General features: G+C 30.2%; 1 protein-coding gene across 2 annotated transcripts in view; it reads left to right on the top strand.

The window, feature by feature from the left end:
- Brf (Brf RNA polymerase III subunit) overlaps positions 1-24,874 on the top strand; it is a 35,003-nt gene extending 10,129 nt beyond the window's left edge. Inside the window, exons 7-20 of one of the 2 annotated variants that reach the window (XM_067273451.1) lie at positions 1,460-1,609; positions 3,151-3,244; positions 5,473-5,599; positions 5,732-5,864; positions 8,132-8,341; positions 8,431-8,492; positions 12,109-12,190; positions 12,265-12,323; positions 14,582-14,847; positions 17,018-17,066; positions 17,199-17,331; positions 23,147-23,230; positions 24,645-24,688; positions 24,773-24,874. In XM_067273451.1, the coding sequence (XP_067129552.1) occupies positions 1,460-1,609; positions 3,151-3,244; positions 5,473-5,599; positions 5,732-5,864; positions 8,132-8,341; positions 8,431-8,492; positions 12,109-12,190; positions 12,265-12,323; positions 14,582-14,847; positions 17,018-17,066; positions 17,199-17,331; positions 23,147-23,230; positions 24,645-24,688; positions 24,773-24,775 (1,496 nt within the window). In that variant the 3' untranslated portion in view covers positions 24,776-24,874. Of the gene's footprint in view, positions 1-1,459; positions 1,610-3,150; positions 3,245-5,472; positions 5,600-5,731; positions 5,865-8,131; positions 8,342-8,430; positions 8,493-12,108; positions 12,191-12,264; positions 12,324-14,581; positions 14,848-17,017; positions 17,067-17,198; positions 17,332-23,146; positions 23,231-24,644 lie in introns of both variants that reach the window. The other variant, XM_067273450.1, reaches the window with a different exon arrangement.
- Positions 24,875-25,093: the final 219 nt, after the last annotated feature.

The following is a 25,093-nucleotide window of genomic DNA, read 5'->3' on the forward strand; positions in this document are numbered from 1 at the left end:
CTTATGCTTTCTGCAGTCTATTTTTTAGATAGATATAAGAGTTATCATTATGGCTGTGAATGCCTCCATATCAGATGTAAATCATTTGTTTTTAGCTTTCTTCAGTTGTGGAAACAGAAATTATGGGAATAAGTTCAGTAATATGGATGTGTGGCCACAGGGCGGAAAGAGTTAAAAAAAAAAAAAAAAAAATATGGATGTGTGGTAGGAACTCAGCTTAAATTGTGATACTAGTTACAACAATATTGACATTGTATAGTCTAGATGAGTTATTGGGGAAATCATTTTACATTTGCAAGTTCTGGACATTTTTTTTTACAAATGTCATAGTGAAGTTTTATTCTGAGAATCTCACCACGAGCTTCCTTATTTATAGTTATTCTTCAGAACACAAGATATATAATTGCATTTTATACTTCAAGGAACTTAAATGAAACAATAGCCAATAACTGTTGATATTGCTCTTTCTTCAAAACAGCTGTCAATGACAGACTAGGAATAAAAGACATACAAATAGAATTCAGATAACAGGAACTTCTTAGTACCTACAGAAGGAATTCACAAGACTTTAGAGAGGATATAATCAACACATTTTCGTATTAATTTGTTCTTGGAGAAAAAGTGAGAACAATTTCATGAATTAAATGATAAGCCCTTGTAAGATAGCTAGGTAGATGCATTTTGAAGCTGCACATACTCTAATCAATACTGGTTAAAGCCAATATTGATTAGGGTAAAATTGCACATGTACGCATTGACATACAAAATGAAACACACGAGGAAATCACAAATAAAAAATATGTCAACATTTATATAATATAATACTGATGTTAATGATGTCATGATGATATTGCTATTTAGTTGGCATTCAGATTAGGCTTATTTATCATTTGAACATTGATAATCTAACAATTCTAATTATTTTAATATAATATTTTGTCATTTTTTCAACAAAGTAATATTTTTTAGTTTCTGATTTAAAATCTTGGAGTGATCAGATGTCTTGTTCAAGTTGCATCATTTTGATATTCAAGGACAGCTTGTGGTTTGGGGGATTGATGAGATATGGTAATACAACATATGGGTGATCTACCAAGGGAGAAGTGTTTCCTGGGAGAACTTTTATGAGAACCTGGCCCTTATTTAGGTGTTAGACACGTGAAGAAAATCTGAAAAACTCCATGCAATCAGATAATTGGTCAGGTGCAAACCAACAACCGGTTACTGGTGTTCAGTGGTTTTATCTATTTGACCACTGGTAGACACACTTGTGGTTTGTGGGCTGCTTTCGGTTACTGTTGTTTTGTAGTCATTTGTAATTTGTGTCGTTTTGCTTAATTTATTAAAATAAAAACCAAATTAAAATTTTTATATTTGATGAATTTTATTTGTTTACTGTGCTGTAATGTTTCTTCAAATTTAATTACAACTTTAAATATTTTTATCGTTACACTACTAGATCCTTGTCTATATGTACCTCGTTTTGCACATCAGTTAGAATTTGGAAATAAAACACATGCTGTGAGTACAACTGCAATGAGACTTGTACAGCGGATGAAAAGAGATTGGATGAATACCGGAAGACGACCGTCGGGTTTATGCGGTGCTGGTAATTCTTTATTAATATGTTTTCTGATTTTGTTTATAATTCAGAATAGAAATATTACTGTTTTATTTTTTTAAGTGAAGTCACTAAGTTAATATTACTTCCACTAATTTTAAACTTGACGATTTTGAAAATTTGTCACATGACACTATAAAATTCAAATAATGTGTAGCTAAATCTGACTCTAGTTTTTTTTTTGTTTAATTAACTTAGCCTTATGTGTGCTTGTTATTATTTTTATCGTTGAAATATCTCGGTCAATCATTCTTCCTTACATCAGTTGCTGTATGAATTTTTATCAGCTTGATTGATATTCCTTTGACAAGAAGAATGAATGAAATTTTTAGTATATTTTATCAAATGTAACATATAAGCAATTGCAACAGTTAGTCAAGGTTGAAAACAAATTATTTTTATTGTAATGGACTGTAATTTAATAAGATTTGTTTAAGTTGATTATATTTTTTAAAAGAAGACAGCTTTGATTATATGACAGTCCTTTCTTAAATTTATTGTAATTTAGTTTTGATTATGTAATAAAATTTTTTGTGTAATTTTATCTTTTTTAAATGCAAAAAAATTAAAGGTAACCTTCAGTATATTCAGTTAGTTAATTTTGCAGTTTTTCTGTATATATCAAAACTGCATGTATTGAGGTTCTAAGTCAATCAATGGAAAATAATTCACAAATTAGGTCATTAAGAAGTCTGAAATCATAATTTTTTTATTTATATTTGTTTGGGCAGAGTAAAAAACACAAGAAATGAAGAATTGTTTAAATAATTAATAATTTTTCAGTAAAGATTTTAGACAAAGTAAAGTGTAGTTTACAGAAAAATCAAAACAAATTAGAAAATAACATTAATGATCAATTGTAGAGAGTTTAAACTAAGCACAAAAGTAACCAAAATAAAGTAAATTTTTTTTAAAAATCTAGCAAAATACTTATCAAACATTGCTTGCACAGTTGCTACCATCTTTATTTTCATAGTTTTCTGTAAAAACTGCAGAATTAAAACAGAAATGTCATTAGACATTACATTAAATGACTAGTTTCATTAGATAGATGCTGAAATATACACCTGTTTCAACATCTCCAGAAATCAGATTAGCATTTCAAAAAGTGATTAAAAAAACAAATTTTTGAAACAAATGTTTATTACGGAATGTGCTAGCGCTTCAAAAAATGATTAGGCACTCTTTGAAAAGACAAATTTCGGTATGTGGCTACAACATGTGTGTAAGTACTGCACGTACATAAGTCTGAGTCATTAATAATTCAAATTTTTAACATAAATTTGTCATGTAGAAATCATGTGTTGATTTATTCTGTTGTATATATAATTTTAAAATGTGATCAGTTATATGAAATTGATTCTAAGTCATTTGTTCTGAATATCATTAAGTAATTTAATGAAATGTTTTTTAGAATAATTTAATATTTTCCAGAATCTATCGGTTTTATCTATTCTTTTAACTTATTTACGATTTAAAATTTTTATAAGATTATATTTATGATTTATCTATTTGATTTTTGTTTATAGCTCTGTTAGTGGCTGCTAGATTGCATGATTTTAATAGAACAATTAAAGATATCATAAAAATTGTCAGAGTTTGTGAAGCTACTGTAAGAAAGAGGTATGTAAATTTTATTATTATATATTGCGTGTGTAGTTTTTATTAAGAATTGTTTAGCAATGAATTGATAAAATAATTTACTATAAGGGGATAAAATTTATTTAGATGACAAATATTTACTATGGATTATTTACCAAAATGTATCTTCAAAGTTACACACAGGAAATTGATAGGATATGCTCATAATTAAAATCCTTTCAAATTTTTGAGATATGCTTGTTCTTTTTCGATCTTTACAGTATTTTTAATTCACATCAAATGAAGTATTAAAAATAAATTACAAATAAGCAAATATAAAATAACTTTTTATATATGGTTATTTTTTCCTTATATATTTGTGATTGAGTATGTAAAATAGGTTCACATGATTTTTAAGTTACATATTTTTCTATAAATATATGATACTTACTCAAGCATATTTAAGCATTGTTAATAAGAGTTATTAAAACCATAACTCTCAAAACAGACTTCGCAAAAAGAATTCATTTACATTTTTCGTAACTTGTTTTCTTAAATTAATGTATAAAAACATTAGAAACTCTCATATTAATAATGATGAATTGTACAATAAGAATATTTTTCAGTATTTATAAGTAAGTAATATTAATAAATTTATATTCAAAACTTTCATGGATAACAATAAATTCAATCTGAAGATGTTACATTTCTTCTCAGTTTCATTGAAATCATATTTCAATTTAAATTGAGACTGCAGGAAAAGATTTAAAAATTTGCTGCATTTTAAAGTTCTTTTGATTTGATATTAAAAATATATTTTATTACTAAATTCTTGGTTATTTTAGTTTGAGTGGACTTGTGTAAAAATATTATCAAATATATTAATTTAAAATTTTAATGGGCGTTCTAAAATATTGTAGATTGAAAGAATTAGTGTGTCTAGAATTGATATTGTGAAGAATTAGAGAATTTAATCAAATTCTGTTTCTTAGTACTATAATAAAATTTCATAAAATGAGATTTTATTGTACTAGTAAGTATTAAATTTAACATTAAAAGGTTTACATTGATTAAAATTTTCTAAATAACTTTAATATGAATATTCAATTTTATACATTATATGAATATACAGGGTGTTCGGAAATTCTCATTACAAACTTCTAGGACTTGTAGAAGGGAGTGAGTACATAATATTTTGATTAGGAACCCATGTCCAGGGTGTTCGGAAATACGACTGTTTCAATTCAGATGTTTAACTGTTTCACTTCTGCTGAGGGAAAGAGAAAAGTCTCAGAGTGTACCAGAACATGCTTCGTAGATACGTATGTTGGAGGTCAAGCTGCTGTTGTAATGCATCGGTACTGTTCTGTATGTATAGTATGCTGGGTTCTTTTTTGTTTTGGAATAATGTAAACACGTAAAGTTTAAGTGTTAATAAAAACAAATGTGCTTTAAGTGATAAATGGATGTTTCATTGTGTTTCCTTTTGAATAGTTACCTAATAATTGCACTACGTCACGGCTAATTCAAATTCCTCAAGCAGAAGTGGAAGAGTTAAACGTCTGAATTGAAACAGTCGTAGAACGGAAACGGTATGTTTCCAGACATGGGTTCCTGATCAAAATATTATGTACTCGCTCCCCTCTACAAGTCCTAGAAGTTTGTAATGAGAATTTCCAAACACCCTGTATTAATCTAAACGTTCAATTTTTTTTCTATCTAGACCTATTTGATATTTTAGCAGAAATCCAAATTGCTTTACTAATTATTAAAAGTTAATTTTTATTTTTGTTTACTACTAGTAAATATCTAAAGTAAGATCAAATTTAATTTGTTTCTGAAAACAATTAGTATTAGTTGTACAGTACATGGATGGAATCATAGCAGATTCTTTTTCAGTATCCTTCAAAATAAAAAAATTAATAATAATAAACAAAACAAAATAATTGATTCCTTCTATTACACTATAAATAACTGAGAGAAATCTATCAATCTAATTACAGTTACAGTTAATATATACAAAATTATATATGGTTTATTAGTAATTATACATTGTTTTAATTTTCTTTTTAGACTTATCTATTTCATACAGTTGTGTATAAAAGATTCCTTAGCTTTACGTGTTTGGCTCACAGAATTAAGATATATCATTTGCATTTTAAGTTTCAGTTATAAAAAAAATAACTAAAACCTAATAAGAATACTATATCACTAATCTGCATCATATTAAGAACATTTAAAAAAATTAATTTTTATCTGAAAATATCTAGGCTAACAGAATTTGGTGATACACCCACAAGTCAGTTGACATTGGATGAGTTTATGAATATTGATTTGGAAGAAGAACAAGATCCTCCTTCTTTTAAAGAAGCAAAAAGAAAGCAAAAACTCCAACAAGTAAATTTCAAGCATACTTTTTACACACTAAATAAAGAAAAATATAATTTTATTATAAAAGAAATCTCTAAGCAATATTATTAAAATCTTTACTTAATTTTTTAAATAATAATTTACTTTTATTTTTGACAGTTGGAAGAAAGTGGTTTAGAAGAAGTTACAAATAAAATAACTGAATTTCAAGAGTTGATTGAAAAAGCTTTAGAGGATAAGAGGAAGAAATTCCGAGGTCCTTACGCAAAATATAACCAATTTACTCCACAAGGTAAGTATTTTTTGTTATTTTAATTTAATTATATTAGTTATATATGTAAAAGTCTGCTAGAAAATTATAATAATTATTTTGACTTTAAGAAGAAATTTCCCAATTTCAATTATGCTTAAAATACTACTAATTTAATATTTATGTAGTTTATTTGCTATGTTCAATAATTCATTTCTGAGCTTTTTCTAAACAATTTGATTTTATATAAATTTACGTTGTTTAAATTCATCAGAAAGAAAAATGATTATTTAGAAAGGAAAACTTTTACGTGTCTCTTGCTTAATTTGAATAAATTATTTTTTTATTAAATTTAAATAGTAAATTTAATTTTGTTATGAATGAGGTAAAAATAATAAAGTGAGAATTAAGCATAATAATTATTTTGAATTACATATTATGTTTGTAATGAAAACACTTAATTTTTTTTCACTTTTAACTCTGTAATCAAATTTATCAAATTTAATATCAAATAAGGCAATCTAAAGTATAATTTGAAAAATGAAAAGCATATTCAAGTAATAATTTTTTTCTGCTACAGTACTGTTTGTGAATATTACATCACCCATAAAATCCTATAAAAATATGTTTACTTTTTAAATTAAAATATCATTATGTAACAGACCTGCAAGGAACTGTAAAAATTGCATCATCCATTGCATCATAAACAGAAGAGTGCTTTTCATTAACTATAAAGTCTACTGTGACAGTATTTCTGGTGATGACCTTATCTATTGTTATAAAAACTTGTGCAAAGATAGTGTGCTTTTATAAGCAAAATGGTAGTTTTCAACATTTAACATCACATAACAAGTTTGTAATTTTTGCTCTGAATGATAAAGGTTTATCTTGTGAAATAGCTCAGAAAATGTATTGTCATCAATCAACAATTGGTCATTTGTTACAAAGGAGATATAAACCTGGCAACATTTTTAAAAGAAAAACTGGATCAACAGATAAATATTTAAATATTCTGCACCAGGATAGGATACTGAAGCATCTTAGTCTGTGAGAATACACTGTTAGTTCTTCTGAATTGAAAATAAAATAGGATGAACAGGTGACATAAAAGCAAGTGTGCAAACTGTGCAACATGAGTTAATATGCCTACATACAAAGCCATTACTGAAAAGTTATGTGTAGAAAATGCAGTGTCTCTGTGCTAAACGGCTTGAGGATTGAAGCTTTGATATGGGGATCTGTTAGATTTTCAGATGAATCCAAATTTAACTTGCACAGATCTGACAGCAAACTTTATGTTAAGCATATAAAAGGTGAGACTTGTAACAGAGATTGCTTGATGCAGACAGTAAAGTTTATTGTGAGTCAAATGATGGGGATGCTTATCCATTAAAGGTGTTTCCAGACTACACTTTAAAAAAGGATTTGTGAATGTAGAGTGCTACAAAAATGTTTTATCTATCAAGCTAATTCCAGCAATCAAGGGAAAATCTTGCAAAATGAAATATTGCATATTCCAAAATGACTCTGCACCAAGATGATGAGTAAAGTATAATGTGTTCTTTCTCTATGGTTTGGTAGCATTATTGTCATTTAAACTTACAAATGTAGTTTAGGTAAAAAAAAAACTTTTACAAGAAGTTCAGATCATGTGTCGAAGCTAGTCAATTAACAGTCCTGATCACATTCCTGTTAGTAGTCTGTCCTCATTTACTTTCAGCCTTGCTGATCTTATGGATATAAAAATTAGACATGAGGAGAGAAAATAAACAGGAACTAGAAGAGTTTGATACCACAAGTTTGGTGTAGAATACATGATAAAAATGCATCTGCTCTGTACCGTAGTGATGCAAAGCTGCTGTTAAGGCTTAAGGTAGCCTTACAAAGTATTAGCATCCATGTTACATTTTTCAGGCTGATTTATTTATAAACCAATTTTTTCTCACATAACTGTGAATACAGTAGCAAATTATTGTGACAGTGCTCATTAACAGTATCTGTGAGGCTGTAACATGAAATAACACAAAAAAATTCAATGTAGCATTATATGTAATAAATTGCATTTTTTGGTTTCCCTGTGTATGTTATAAATTGTGATCATGGCTTAAATATACAACTTTGCACATCTGTGGTATACATTACAGATGATGAAATTTATATGGCTGCTACTATGTTTGAAAGTAAAAACAATAAATAATTATTGTCTTAAATTAAAAAGTATTTAAAGATTTAATAAAAGTATATTTCATGTAATTTAAAAAATGTAAATAATTATTATAAATTCAAAATTCTATTGTTATTACTTTTAGAGGAACAAAATTTATCTGAGAATGACATTACTGAGCAATTTATAATGGAAGAAACTATTGAATCCATTCAAGATGTTGTTGGACAGGATATTACTAGTAGCAAAGAAGAAGTTGTAAGTGAATCAAATTATATTCCAGTTCATCCGACTGCTGCTAGCCTAGGTTTGAAGGAAAGTATAGAAGAATGTATGCGAAAAAAGCCTGTAGAAGGTAAGATCACTATAAAATATATTTAATCAAATATATTAAATCAAGAATATTAATATTTTTATTAATATTTATCATTTACTAAATTATAGATGAAGAAAGCAATGACGGTGAATTGGACACTGTGGATTTAGATGAGGAAGAGATTGATTCAGTAAATAATTTTTAATATTCAAAGATAAAACCTATTATTAGAATATTATAATATGATTCAAAAAATAATTTAAATATTTTGTTGTTTAAATTTACTTCCATTGATTTACTTCTGAAATTAATATATAAGAAGAAATATTTTTTATCATCAATTTTATACAATATAAAGAAATTGGGAATATAATTAAACAAAAGTAAGCAAAACCTGGAGATGAAAAATTCTGTTTTCAATCTTATGTAATTTCCAATTTTTTACATGTTGGTATTGATGAGATAGATAAATTTCAACAGAAATATTTATAATACACTCTTCAAAAGTGAAATTTAAACACCACGAAGGAATGCACATTGCCACATGCCCATTGCAGGTGATTCATTGGTAGAACAAACACCTGTTTATTCAGTAACGAATATGGTCCCATGGTCAGCTATACAGGCCATTATATGGCAAGGTATGCTATCAATGAGGCAGTTAATGATTACTTGAGATATCCCTTTCCAAGCTGCATCCACACGCATGTTGTTTACGGTATGTGATAGTGGTCCCCAGTGTACCTCATGTCAGATGAGGTCCCACAGGTGTTCAATGGGGGGAGAGATTTGGCATGGCTACCAGCCAGGGAAGTATGTGAATTCTGCTCAGGCTGATGAGAGTTTGCCATGTGACATGTCAGGCATTTTCAGGGTCAGTCTGCACCAATGGCCGAACCATAAGCCCACAGCTTGTGTGATATACTCGTCCTCTGTCAGAGTATTGGAAATGGTCACCAGGGCTACCCACTGATTGAACATGTCTTCCCCAAACCATAATGCCTGGTGTGATGCTTGGTGAAAGGGGCTGGCATATAGCATTCCCCAGGATACTGCCATACTTGTTCAGGTTGTCATTCTTCCACAGACAGAAGTGGGATTCATCTTTAAACAATCCCTGATGCCATTCAGTAGTCCAGTTGTGATGACAGTGACACCATACCAGGCCTGCAGCTCTGTGTTCAGTGGTAAATGGCACTCTATTGTTGGTTGTCATGCATGCAGCCCAACTTCATGCAACCTGCTACAAATGTTTTGGGTGGACATAGACACATCTATTGATGGTGACAGGCAGCTTTGGATGTCATGTGCCATGGCAAATGGTGAGCTGTTTGGCAAATCTGCCAGTCTGTGTGCCATGAGATCCACTCCATCTTCAGTGTGTTCACAGATATTCCTGTGTTTATTGTGTCACACATCACTGGATGGTACTCATGTCATGCCCAGCCATGTGGCAACTGTGTGCATTGATAAACCAAGGTTGCATAGCTCCAGGATATGGTCTCATTTTCCAGCCTAAAAAAATTTGATAATCACTTCATACCGACTTTATAATTATCAAAAATCGTACGTGTTGTGGCGTTACCACGGTGAATTGTTAAAATATAAAAATAAGTTCACAAGCACTTTCGGTAACATACAGTTACCATCTTCAGGTGAAAATGAATACAACAGTTTTCTATATCAGAGATATAGCACTTTTTGAAATAAATGATGTGGCTAGATGGAACACCAATTTAAACCAAAATTTTCATGCAGTTTGAAAATGTTTTGAATTGGAACGGAATGATGTACAAATTTGCAAACGATGGTTGCTATGCAACCATGTAGGTCTAGAAATATAGATTGTGACGTTTAAATAAAGTAGTCCATATTTTAGGAATTTCTAGAGATGTGGTATTACATGGTGTTAGTGTCAAAATATAAAAGGTCTCCCAAATAAAGAGTTCTTTTTGATTATTGCATCCTTTCAATAGTTTTGTTTGGTCCCATACCGGTCGGTAGTCTTGATCAAGAACTATTCTCGCTAATTCCGTTGATGGACGGTTATTATGAATGTCATCCTGATGTTCTGTGATGCGAGATGCTAGCGTTCTAGCAGTAGCTCCTATATAACAAGTATCTTCTCCTGATCTATTATGTTTTAACTGTACAAGATAAACTCCCAATTTTTCTTTTAGATCGATAGCATCTCTGCATTAGATAGCAATCTTCTTAGTGCTGGCTGTGTAGATAGCAGTAGAATGTAGCCATTTTTTCTAAAAAGGTGTACAATTTTTAGTGATATGGGACCCAAAAATGGTAATGGGGGGTGTGCTATCTTTAAGTCCTCTTTGTTGGTAAGAAAAGATTGTAGATATAATTTATTACTAAATATTGTACCATGTATCACTAAAAATTGTACACCTTTTTAGAAAAAATGGCTACATTCTACCGCTATCTACACAGCCAACACTAAGAAGATTGCTATCTAATGCAGAGATGCTATCGATCTAAAGGAAAAATCGGGAGTTTATCTTGTAGCAGTTAGAACATAATAGATCAGGAGAAGAAACTTGTTATATAGGAGCTACTGCTAGAACGCTAGCATCTCGCATCACAGAACATCAGGATGACATTCATAATAACCGTCCATCAACGGAATTAGCGAGAATAGTTCTTGATCAAGACTACCGACCGGTATGGGACCAAACAAAACTATTGAAAGGATGCAATAATCAAAAAGAACTCTTTATTTGGGAGACCTTTTATATTTTGACACTAACACCATGTAATACCACATCTCTAGAAATTCCTAAAATATGGACTACTTTATTTAAACGTCACAATCTATATTTCTAGACCTACATGGTTGCATAGCAACCATCGTTTGCGAATTTGTACATCATTCCGTTCCAATTCAAAACATTTTCAAACTGCATGAAAATTTTGGTTTAAATTGGTGTTCCATCTAGCCACATCATTTATTTCAAAAAGTGCTATATCTCTGATATAGAAAACTGTTGTATTCATTTTCACCTGAAGATGGTAACTGTATGTTACCGAAAGTGCTTGTGAACTTATTTTTATATTTTAACAATTCACCGTGGTAACGCCACAACACGTAAGTGTAATTTTTGATAATTCCCCAGCCATTAACTAGTAGTATTCAGCTTGCTGTCATCTCCAAGGCATTTTCTATGCTTCTTCAAAAGTTTGGCTGCTACAAACCGTTGCTGATAGCATTTATGGCCTGAGCTGGCTACTGGTTTTTAGAGCCGCAATGGATGCTAAATCTAACATCTTTACTAAATTAAAGAACCTTCCCAGTTGCTCATACCGATTGTATAAAATTGATGTCATTTCCTTATATCCGTCGGTACCACATTTTGAAGCTGTCATGCTTGTAAATGCACTGCTACTTAACTCTGGATATCCAGTATCACATGTGTTATATTTGCGAGAGGCTCTCTTTCTCATCACAGAAAACGATTACTTTCAATTTAATGGCAAAATATATAAACAGACCCAGGGAGTGCCAGTGGGTTCCCCCCCTCACCCAATTTGGCAGAGTTCGTCATGAGGAATATAGAGTATCATATGTTCAATGCCCCTTTGGCTAGCCACTATCCAATCATGTATTTATGATATGTATATGATATATTGCTTGCATGGGATGGCTCTGCAGATGAATTAGATGATTTTGTTCAAAAGTAAAATATTAAGCAATAGTATTTAACTTAATATAATATTAATTTAAACAAATAATAATAGAACTAAATAAATTTATAAAACAGCATTCATTTAAATCTCTATTTTAAATTTAGTATCTTATGACAGAAGAGGAGGTTTTACTGAAAACTAGATTATGGACTGAACTGAATGCAGATTACCTTCAAGAACAAAAAGGTGCATAATTTGAAATTACAAAGTATTTTTAATAAATTATCAATTAAAAGTATTCTCGATTCTGTAATTATTAGAAAAAGAAGAAAGAGAAGCAAAAGAAGATGAAGAAAACAATAATAAAGAGCAGAAAAAGGTATTGCAGATTTTAAAATATATTTTAATAATTTGTTTACTCTTCAAAATGGAAAAACAAAATGAAAATATAAATAATTTGATACTTTTTTTAACTGTAAGATACCTTGGCAAATCTTATTATAGAATTTTTAAGAATAATTATATCAATAGAAAAAAATCCAGCAACAATTTGTGTAACTTTCTTGGCAACAACATTCAAAACTGCATGTGGCACCATCTGTTATATAATATTTTATTGAAAAACTTTTTATATAATTATAAAATAGTAAAAATCTTAATTTTGAGGGTAGGGATGTTAGATTATATTCAATTTCTGTAATTTGATCTTAAGAGTTTTTTCACAATTTTTGTAAGCAGCTAATAAAATGATACTTCATTAAATAAATTAAAATGTTTGAGAAAAACATAGTACATTAACAGTAAAATATCTGTCCTTAAAAAACCCAAATAAAAAAAAAGTATACAACAATAAAAGAATGGTTGACTCAAACTATATAGCAGGTTTATTAAATTATTAAATTTATATACAGTCAAACCTGTTTTTAATGCGCTCCTTTTATGTGCGATTTTTATTTGTGCGATTTTTTTAATGCGAATTTTTAATTTGTGCGGTATAGTTGGCGACTAGTCTCGTGCGATTCGTCATGTCTCACGTTGACTTATTATAGCTAAATAAACTTATTATAGCATAAATGCACTTATTATAGTAATATTATTGCATGAATATGCGAAAAATGAAATAATTTACTTTTTAAGTCAACAAAACACCACCTGGACAAAAATATGTAAAACAGACGATAGACCAGACGATGCAGTCAAGTGCTGACATCTATTGTCAATAAATTCTATTTCGTACGGTTTTGAGTTATTTTCTATGTGAGACTTTTTTTATGCGGTCCCTGTTGACCGCATAAAAAAATTATTTTTTTAATTGTGTTGCGAAAACTATTATTTACAGCCATTCGTGAAGTTTCGTGAGATTTTTTTTAATGCGTTTTTTTTTAATGCGGTCCCTATCCCCCGCATAAAAACAGGTTTGACTGTATATTATTATTATAAGTAAATTCATAAAGATTTTTAACTAATGTGAATTCTTGCTTCACTGATTTAAATCATATTACAAAGTAATTACAAGGTATTTGAATTTTTTTTTATTTGTAATGTCAGTTTATTTATTTCAAATTAGCATTACATGTATCTTTGAAACTTTATGTAAGAACTCAATCAAAAAAATAATTTAGTTGATATACAGCATAAGGTAATGAATTATTTGAAATGCGTATATGAAAAGTTGCTATTTTTGTTAATTATTAAATAATAATGATTTTTATTTAATGTAATTACTTAGTGAAAATTTTTATATTTATTTCAAATTGTTATAATAAATAAATAAAAGAACTGAGTTGTGTTAAGCATTTATGTTGAACTAGCAGATGAGCCCAGCATTGCCCTGGCAGAAAGTAATGGTAGCAAAGATTAAGATTATTAGATTATAGCAGATCTTGCCCGTTTTCACTGGGTGCAAGAACAATGGTAACCTTATTTGAATAAAATGGTTAATTTTAAATTCTAAAATCTAAGAAAACTTGTTTGGAACATTTTTTGAATTTGGAATGAATTCAAATATTTGTTCAAATTTGTTTTATTTTGGATTACCTGAACAGTGGAAATAATTAAAATATTTATTAATTTTCAAAATGTAGACTATATGTGCCACTATTTACTTTCCTTCTTTATTATTTACACTTTATACTGACTAAAACTAACTCTCTCCTCCTTTTCCCTGGGAGAGTTGAATTTCCAAAAATCCCTTCTTAATGTACATTCTCATGGCATACCCTACCAAAACGCAGTCAAAAACACAAAAAACCGCATCTAAAATAGTACAGTAGAAGCTGTCTCTTAGGATAAGCCTTAATCCTTCCCCTCTCCCCACGGGGGAAATTTCAAAAAATCCCTTCTTAGTGTACGTTCTTGTGACGTACCTTGACTGTGTACCAAATTTCAACTTTCAACTCCTAACCGTTTGGGCTCTGCACTTATTATTATTATTATTATTATTATTATTACATTTATAATAATAATATTAATATTAATTTTATTTAATGTTTGGATTTCTCGTAGTTTTTAACTATTATTAATCATAAATTCAATTTCATTTATGTATAACACAAATAGTTATATTAATTGATCAAACATTTCAATTAAATTTTATTTTATGGAAAATAGCATTCTAATTTTATAATTTATTTCCAGAGGCGTAGGTTTTCGAGAAAACGCATAAATGCAAATAGTGCTCACGATGCAATGGAAAGTATGATAAGAGATAAAAAGTTATCTCGGAAGATAAATTATGAAGTACTCGAAAATCTTTACACTAAAGATCCAAAACCAAATGAAACAGAAAAGGAACCTGAAAAACCTGTAACAAAACATTCCAGACAGAAACCTAAAATAGTTCAAAAAGGTGGAGAACCACCAGAAAGTATTAAAAATGTCATGTCTTCTATTTTTGAACAAAGGTTTGTTTAGCAATTATGATTTAAATTGTGTTTATCTCTAAAAAACATTTGTAATATGTCAGTAGTAGGTATTATGTTGTTATAATCTTAGAATCATGACAATCAATATTATTCATTATTCTTTCATTATCACTTACCATTGTGTGTGTTCTGTGAATTGCAGTTGTTATATTAAGTGTAAATATAAAAATTTTAATATTTTACTTAAGTACCTATTAATTTAAAGAATTACAAGAGGTGAAGAGGTTAATTTTGTAAAATCCTTTTTATCCTAGGTAGTAAGAGTGTAAGACATCTTTTGCATAAACATTACAGGTTTGATCAAGTCCCTAACATAATGGCAGCTTGGTGAGGGTTGGAAAATGAAATTTTCAGACTAACACCTGAAAATTCCTAAGAATATAAACCAGATTCTTGAACAAGATTCTGTTGTTAGTGAACAACAGCAAACTGTTAGAACAAATTATCGATTAATAACATATTTTTATTTTGTCATCCATAGAAAATTGTGATAAAAATTAAAAAAATGAAGATGTTGCTGATATTTATGATCAAAATCAATAAAAAAAATCTGAGATGACGATACTTTGTAAAAGGAAAATTCCCTCGTTAACTAAACCTAATATTAACGGTAGTTTTAATTGTGGTTGTTAGTTAATTATCGATTGAAAATAAATTATCGATTTGCTTTAATAAACATATTTCTCTTAGTAACGAAAAGAACAGTATACTTTTGTTAACTTTTGGGACTTAACCCCATGTTTTGCATTAGTCCTTTGTTCTGATAGCATGGATTTGCACGGCACTTTTTAAGAATGTATCAGCTGTATGAGGGATACCTGTATTTACATGCATACATTGCAATCAATTTCTCTGCATAAAATATGCTATTTTTGTTATAGTTTTCATGAATATAAGTTATTTGATTTTTTCCTTTTTATGAAATTGGTATCATTTATTAGTATTATTTACTGTTATTGTTCCCTTTTTTCTCAAATATTCTTTTTTTTTCTTTTATTTTAAATTTAGATTTTGTTTTCTGACAAATATTCTTTACAAATTCAGCTGAATAATCATTTTTACGAAATATTTTGTCACATTGAAAAAGGTCTTATTTTGATATACACTCGACAGAAAAGTTACATACCAATTAGGAGCTGTCAAAACCAAATGAAACGTAAGTGCAAACATAATGATGATGGTAATAAGTGATAACTGGAACAGTGGTAAAAGCATTGGGTGCTAATAGCAACATATGTAGTGGTTGCCATATATACAATTTGCTTCTTATAGTGCATGCCAATGGTACAGAAAGGAGCAATATTCTGTAGCAAGGCTTCAATCTCTCTCTGGATGGTGGAGAAAGATGTCATTGCAACTATTTGTGCTTGTCTCACGATCAGATGATAATCTCTTTTGGTGATCTGTCGGGCATCTAGCATCTGACTGCCATGTGTTATACTCTAATGTATCCACTTCCCAAGGCATCTGCTCACAGTCAGGTCGTAATGACCCAAATGGTGGACAGTTTGGCAAAATGTTTATTTTGCTTTACTCTGTCTAATTATGTGGCTATTGTCAAACTCTATTGGTTGTGCATAATGCTTTTGACTGCATCTTATAGGCAATTTACCTGTTGTTTGGACAAACAACAGACAATAGGCACATTGAAAATTGTGAATGCACTGAGCTTCTGCGAGCCTTTTTATAGAATACTGGGGTAGCGATTATAAGACGCTCTGGTAGCATCAGATCACAACTGTAATCATTTATGTATTTGTCTGAGATAGTGTTTTTGCCATAATCAGAACATTCTATCTAGGTGTGTACCTTTTTATCAATGAGTGTGCATAAAAAGAATTTAGGAGAGTGTTTAATTCAAATTAAATTTTTAAAATTGTTTTTCTCTGATTAAAAAAAAAAATTCTATTGTAGAATATTCAATTGCAATCTATTTAAGAAATATCAAGGTAAATTTTATTCAAATTCTTGGGATTGCTTTATTGATAAGAGAATACTTAATTTTAGAAATACACTCTCTCTCTCAAATTCTACAAATTTTATATTTTACATTATCCTTTATACTTAGAAAGAATAAAAATAGAAATTTTTATTTTATAAAAACTTATAAAATTAGTTACTCTAATTGAAAACATTTTTATTTTTATAGCCAAAAACGAACATCTTTACCAATTGATGACGACGAAGAGCACATACGAGTAAATTTTTATACATTGTCTTATTACTTATTTTTAATTACTTAGAGTTTTTTTGCATTATATATTCAGTAAATGAATAAGTAAATATGAATGTATCTGTTTTTTGAAAGAGAAACTTTTTTTTTCTTGTAGAAAGTTTTCAAGAGAGAAATGGAGAAAAAGGCAATTGAAGAAACAAAATCCAAAGAAACTCCAGACATTGAAATTATTAAAGAGGAACTTATTAAAGATGATAAAATTGTTTTAAGAGAAGACGACATACCAGGTAAAAAGTTATATTATTGTTGTTCTATTAATATGATATGAAACCGATACATGTCGTAAAATCATTATTGAATAGGTAATTTTTGTTGTTGTAAATATAAAAATATATTAAAATTGATTGTAGTGGACTTTTTTTACACTATAATTTTAATTCATTGTGTCAAAAAATGAGTTACTTATCAATCTATAATAAATAATACTCATAAATAATTTATCAGTCACCTACTTTATCGTTTATATTGTTGTTGTTTCTTTGATATTTATTTGTGGCTTTGGAATAGTTTCAGTTAAAATTAAATGATTTGAACTGAATTGCAAATTTTTAGGTAATGCATTTCTGTCACTTTGCAACATTTGCCTCTCAAAAGAAAATTAAAGAATGTATTGATAATATAAATCAAATTTTACAAAATATTTTGGGTATAATAAATTACAATAGGTATGCAAGTATTCAGAACAGAGGAGTTGTGTCCTTCAAATCCAAAATACATTTCTTGTCAAATTTAACAAATAAAACAGATCGTAGTAGAGTGAGTTTAAACTTTATCGGCAAAAATTAGTTGAAATTTTCTGTTGGGTCTTCAAAATATGATAAATTTTCATTAATTCGATGTTGGAAAATTTGAATTTTTGGTTAATTGAATTTGCATATTGTCATTCTCTTTAGATATTACATCAAAAATCAAATTAAATAATTTAAACAGTTGGAACAAAATGCAAAACTGTAAATTGCTCTATGTACAGTAGACCCCCCCATAACACAGGTTCATATAACACAGATTCGTATAACACGGTGAAAAAATTGTGATCGTATTCGTATAACACAGTAAAATGTCATTGCCGACTCGTATTGCGACAGGATTGGTCGAATCTGGACCAATAGTGGATATTGTACAAACTGTTGAGCTTAAACGAGCACTAAACCTATTAAAAAACATTTATTATTCAACGGCCATAAAAATTATATTTTTATTAATGATGTCTCCAAAGTTAAGTTATTTTTCTGCGAAAAATTTGCCGATCAGGAAACGCACCCACTGTTCGATGAGCCGCTCCACGACGAAAATAAGCTTAAGCAATGGCGTCGTCGAACGGTGTGTTCTCGGTAAGTAATCTTACAATTTTTTGTTTATAGCATAGTTTATATGGATTATTCCCAAAAAATTATATGTGATTTGGAAATGTTGAGTCAAATTAGTCTAGAATCGATTAATTTTATGGAAGAAAACCTTTCAAACAGCCGTAGCCCCTAAACTGCACACGTGCCGGGCTGTGATTGGCTCATGTATTTAACTGACTCGTACAACACGGATTCATATAACATGGAACGTATCTACAGTGTTACAGGGGGGGTCTACTGTATTACAATTGATATTTGTTACATAAATATGAGGAAGACGACTTGACAAATCTTGATCTACTTTATTTTGTTTTCCCTTTTTAATCTGTAATGTAATTTTCCAAGAGCTCTAATATCATTTTATAATATCTGTACTGTGTGAAGTCAACTGCCTTGTTACAATTCAGTTTACAGTCTTATTGATCAGGTGTATTTGTTTGTTTAAAGTCTGGAAATCAATTATTTTAATAATAGTAAGTTCATTGTTAGTTTCCCTCCCTTTTTTATTTTTAATATACAGGGCTTAAAGTGACTCTCTTTTTTAGCTTTTTTAGCTTTTTTTCATAGCTCCTCTCTTTTTTAGCTTTTTCTGAGAAAAACTCACTTTTTTAGCTTTTTTCACTTCCCATGTGAAATTTTTTTTTCGTAAATGCGCTCAGGAGCGAAATAGCAACCAGCACTTCCCCGTATGCCTTATGGACTGTGCGCAACATGTTAAGGCACTGTCGTACACACATGTAGTGTACTACATTTATATAGACTAACAAAACAAGGAGCTTCCCAAAGCTTGATACTCTGCACATGCTGTAGGAATTTGCACGTGGGTTCTCCTTGCTTGTATCCTTGTGAAATACCGATCTCCGCAGCGCTTCGATATAATCACGCTGCATTAAGTCAAGTACACTTCTAGTTCGGCGTTAAGAGTGATTTTTATACAGCATTATTTTTAGCATTTGTATTTATTTAAGCACAGTGGACAAAAGAAAGAAATAGATTTTATTTAATACTAACAGTAGAAACTCATGTTTTAGCAACGGAAAATCGTATAGAACCCAATACTTTCTGAAGTAAGTTGCTAAGCAAACTTCTTCCCAACCGCCTGCTATTCTTTAGCTTAAACGATGACATTTACTCGTTTTTGACTACCGTAGAAAAACCGAAAAAATAATTGTTGAGCAATAATAAATTTGATTTCTACTGTTATTATTAAATAAAATGTTGTAGGACACTCGTTTCAAAGCTTGTATCTTTCTAGCACTCTGTAAAATTAAAGATCGAGCAAATCTCGTGCCAGGAAATACAAGATTTTAAGCTAATATCCTAAATATTAATAACTTCTGTAGAGACAATCTTTAGACAAAGACAAAAGTTTGGTTTTAAGTGGGTGCTTATATATTTGGCATGCACCATGGTTTTCTGCATTCTAACGGTGTCCTTCATTTTCCATTTCGACAAACTATAAAACTCTTCATGCACGTGCGCATTCGAACAGCTGCGGTCAATCCGGCACCAAATTAAAAAATTAATTTGTAAATATTTAGCATCGAAAAACCGCTATTTTCACTTTAATCTAGCTTTTCGATATGCTTCTAGTCGAACTCAGTCAAAAAATTAATTTAATTATAATTTATTGAAGATTTTAATATTTTAATATTAGAAAGTAATTAGCATAAATTACATGGTGTCATGTCTCATCTTCGCTCCCGTTCAAGTTTATTGTCCTATACATGCGCCAATGTTTGTTTTTACTTCTGCTGGGGTTTTATTTCAACCTCGACCATTTGGTTACGCAAAGTGGGGAGACGGGCATCATGTGATCGCGTACCTGACTTTTTACAAGTTTCCTTACCTCGAAAGAAACTTATACTTTTTCTTGATTTTAATTATTATTAATTAACTTTTTTGATGGATTCTTATATCGTTGTATTATCTAAAGTTGCAGATATAAATGCGTAAAACTTTATTTAAAAAATTGTTTTTCTTATATTTTAAAATTCAAAAATAAATTAAATATCGGAAATGCTAAACTACTATAAGTACAGTGTGTTTTACATTATCATTGCGAACAGATACAGCCAATTATTTTATAAACATACAGTAGAGCGTCGATAAGTGGAACCAATTGGGGACTGGGGTCCTTCCAGTTAATGATTTGTTCCAGTTTCCGACTTTGTACGAAAAAACACATTAACCTGTTTGATGTTCAAATTTTTCTCCGTTGCGTATTGCTTCCTGTTGAATTTTCTCCGTTGCGTGTCGCTTCGTGTTGAATTTTCGTCGATTTTAAGCCTAACGAAAATTTTTATAATAATCATCGAGGCTATCGTATCGTTAAAAATTATTTCTGCATTTTGTACAAACAAAATAAATATATTAAAGAATATAAAAAACATGAAAATTATACTTTAGAAGTAAATTTAGTATCAAAAACATTCGATTCAGCACGACACAGTCCGACTGAAAATCGTTCCACTTTCCGGCCATTCCACTTACCGACGTTCCACTTATCGACGCTCTACTGTATTTATTATTTCAATTTTTATAAATTATTTAATTTGATGCAACGTAATCAATTAATTACTGTGGCGCGTTAACACGGGCGTAGCCAGGAACGGGCATGGGTGGGCACACCCCCCCAGTTAACCTGGTGCCCCTCCCGGAAAATTACAGCCCGGCCCCCACGCAGTTAACTTGGTGCCCCTCCCCAGAAAATTACAGCTTCTACTAGGCCCCCCATAACAACGCGTTAATTAATATGGAGGCGAGACTCGATTCAATTACTTTTTCATTTCAGACATTAATTACAGTGTTATTTTAATGTAATTTAATACATAATGTATGTTTATTATAATTAATAAATCTATATAGGAATAATATCTGTGTCTAATAAAATAAAGCAATTATAAAAATGAAAAGTGTGCGTTCCATCTCGATCTTTTGTGAGCGAAATTTCATGATTTTAATTTTTAAAAAATGAGATTTTTATTTATAATTTGTGTAATTTGATCTATAAGAGCAAAAAACTAAACTTATCAAATATCAACTCTCTGTAAATAATTTCATCATTTGCTTATTAACGTCAGATTTGTTAAATTTCATGGGATTGTATTATTTTTCAACTTGAGGGTAGTAGAAAGCTTTGTATATTTTCTCCCGTGAAAGTAATAAACTCTGCCGGTTCCCCACTGGTGAAGGACAACAAACTGCTAAATGTTTAATTACATTGTTTTCATAAACTCTCTTCTCTGTCAGTTGTGGGTCGAATGACTAACAAATTGTTTTATTGTATTCAGGGGAATAGATTTGGAGACTAGTATTACCAGTAATGAATGCTGTAATTTTATTTTTAATCATTTAAAAAATATTGATAAAATTACCAAATAAATGATTGGGTCACAATTACTAGTGGTATTGCTATATAACAGACGTGGGCAAATGAGACTCCGAGAGCTGCATGCGGCTCTTTTTGAATTTTATGTGGCTCTTGCTGAAAGTGTTAATTTCTGCTTTTTATTATTATTTTTACAGTTTTATTTCCACAATTTTGTGAAAATATGTTTATTAAAAAAATTCAATACTTGTTCAATATTATATAATAAAATCCAGGTACAGAACTGCAGTACAGAATAAAAAAGTACAGAACTGCGGCTCCCATGCATTTTGCAAAACCTACATTTCGGCTCCCACTGAACGTTTGCTTGCCCACCCCTGCTATATAATGAACATGCAACCCACTGATTCTGCCAGAAGTTGTTTTTTTTTCTTCTTTAATTACATTTTTTTTATGAAGAAATCAAAAAATGTACCTTGAAATAAATGGCATTTGAAATTTGGCATGTTATATGGAAACACATTCTGGTAGTTATGTTACTATTCCATTTGCTTTGCTGTGTAATGGTGGGAATTCTGTATGGGGCACATGAAAACTTAATGCGGGCCTGTTCTGGCTTAATGCAGTCTTACTGGTCACTTTTCTGGAGTATAAACTCAGCCTAACTATTTTCATATTTAATCTTATCAGTCCACTTAATAATCAATCTAATATCATATGCAATGTTATTGATACAAAATATGTGTTCGTTTGTGTTTTTTTTTTAATAACGCCTGTTTTCGTTCATTTTAACACTATTAGCTTTTTTAGCTTTTTTTCAGTGTGAACTCTCTTTTCTCACTTTTTTTTATTGCCATGACTGCTTTAAGCCCTGTATACTTAACAATATTTATTATTAATAGTGGAACCGTCTACCAGAATTTGGAAAATGTGGGAGAAAATAAGACATTTACTGGTCCCAAATAATATGATATATCACATTGTCATTGTATTGAAAAATTTTGTGCTCGATAGTTTGTTCTTTAGTATATGGGTTACATAAAAAATTGTAAATACAGTACACTGTATATATTAGATATTCCTTTGTATTGGTTAACTATTGGTGTTATAATTATTACGTTGGTGCCATGTGTTAGTAAGCTGATGAGGGGTCCTTGTACCCGAAATGCATCCTTTCCTAAATTTGAAATGTGATTATTAAAGACTAACATTTTTGTAAAAGATCTGGTCCTTTCTGTCAGCCTTGGTGTGATAAGCCCTCCAAATTGTTAAATCCTATTTATTAGGTTATCTAACTCTAAAAAATAATTAACTTTTCACTTCAAATATAATTCAAAATTTATATTTACATAAAATTATTTGTAGAAGACGAATTAGAAGAATCAGATTTAGAAGAGGAGGAAGACGAAATGCATTTAAGTGCTGCTCAATTACTGGAGAAACACAGAGGTAGGGTTAAAAATGAAATTCTTATATTTACTTTTGTCTATATCTGTTACGATTATTTCTTGCCTAATGAAACAGAATTTGATGCAAATGAGGTTTCATTCCGATTGTCACTAGTAGTGGATCCAGAAGTATCCTGTGACCATAGGGCCGGTATCTCTTTGATACCACGTCAGGATGACACCACTGTATCTTTAGATTGATACAGAGAATCAATTGCGCGAGCGGTTACGTATGGGTTAGACCCGGAATGAAGCAAGTGGAGAGGATGACGGAAGGAACACACTCGGAGATTTTTATATATAAAAATATACCCGTTTATTTTCCCATAGGTCCAATTAGATACAAAACGGTACTTTACCGTGTGATTGATAAGATACATAACTCACAATCCGCAAATGTAAATTCTACACACATTAGAGATATTCACGGGTAGGATAAATACCTTAGGATATATGCTGATCATATCGATGAACGTCTGATAGATGATATAATATCCTCTAGATTTCAGTCTAAATGTAGATTAATCCAATTGTCCTAAATTCCAATCCAATTGTACGCTAGTCCGAGGAGGATGAACAGTGGAGGGGGGGAGCCTGACGATGGGTAAATCCGAACAGGAACACACACAGTCAAATGACAACTTCCTCCTTCTTACTCATCGTACTCCCTTTTTATATGGAGAAGTGGTTTGCAGGCCCTTCCTCGATTTTGTCAGAGGAGATGATCTTCTTGGACCAATAAAGTGATGGGTGACATAGTCGTGACACAGAAATTTGACTCATCTTAACAAGGAACTCAACTCGTGGGAATCGAGTTTAAACCGATCTTATCAGAAAGTTTTATCAGTTGATTTCCCATTAACTAACCCTTTTTGGTCTACTTTGTTTCGTTTTTGTATAAAATGTAGTTAAATATTTTGGTTAAGATTATAAAAGTACATAAAGAATGATAAAGTTCACAATATAAAGATCTTGATCTTCACAATCCCGAGAGCCAACTCAAAAATTAAAAATATTTAAATAATTAAAAGTACTTTTTATTGACAATTACATTGCACAGTCCAATAAAGTGTATTATCCATCGTGAATTTTTTGAAAACCATAAAATTTGTTTCGACTTCAAAATAAACTTTTTTGTCCACGAGGTTTTAAGCCCATGTTGCCCTCCCCTCGGATCTGCCAATGATTGTCAAGAAACCAGAATGAGACTATGCACTTAAATAGTTCAAAACAGAGCTAGATTTTAAAGGAACAGCTTGGTATAGAAGGATATTGAAAAAAATATTCTATATATTTTAGGTTCAATTACAGAGAATTCTGCAATTGAATGAATCAGACATTTGTCAAATGGTTAATATATCATTTAATAATGTAACTTAAATAAAATAAACTTAAGAACTTTTTGTTTTATTTAGGAGAAGAACTTTATTATTCCGGAGGAGAAGAAGAATATTATGATTGAAACAAATATTTAACTGCACAATGCCGGGATGTAATAAAACTTACGACTCACCGACCAATTAACTGGTGTGATCAAGTTTCGTGAAACAAATATTGCTTAATTTGTAAATTAATTTGTACAGTTTTTCTATATATGTAAACAATTATGTGGTCTTTATTAAATATCAATCAATTATTGGATTTAGATTCTGTTTAAAATTTTATTTACCGTATACCTATTTTGAATGTGTGTGCATACAAAGGCTCACAGTGCTAATGTTCGGCATTAAAAATTGTTTAGAGGAAATGGAATCGATTGTGACTAATTTTCATAATGGCATACTTGTAGATAAAAAGTAGTAAAATTTCCACATGTTCTTGTAAAAGAACAATAGAATTATGAAAGACTGTCAGCGAAGATACA

This window comes from Centruroides vittatus, unplaced genomic scaffold, assembly GCF_030686945.1.
Source record: "Centruroides vittatus isolate TY-2023 unplaced genomic scaffold, ASM3068694v2 contig_480, whole genome shotgun sequence".
Lineage (NCBI taxonomy): Eukaryota > Metazoa > Arthropoda > Arachnida > Scorpiones > Buthidae > Centruroides > Centruroides vittatus.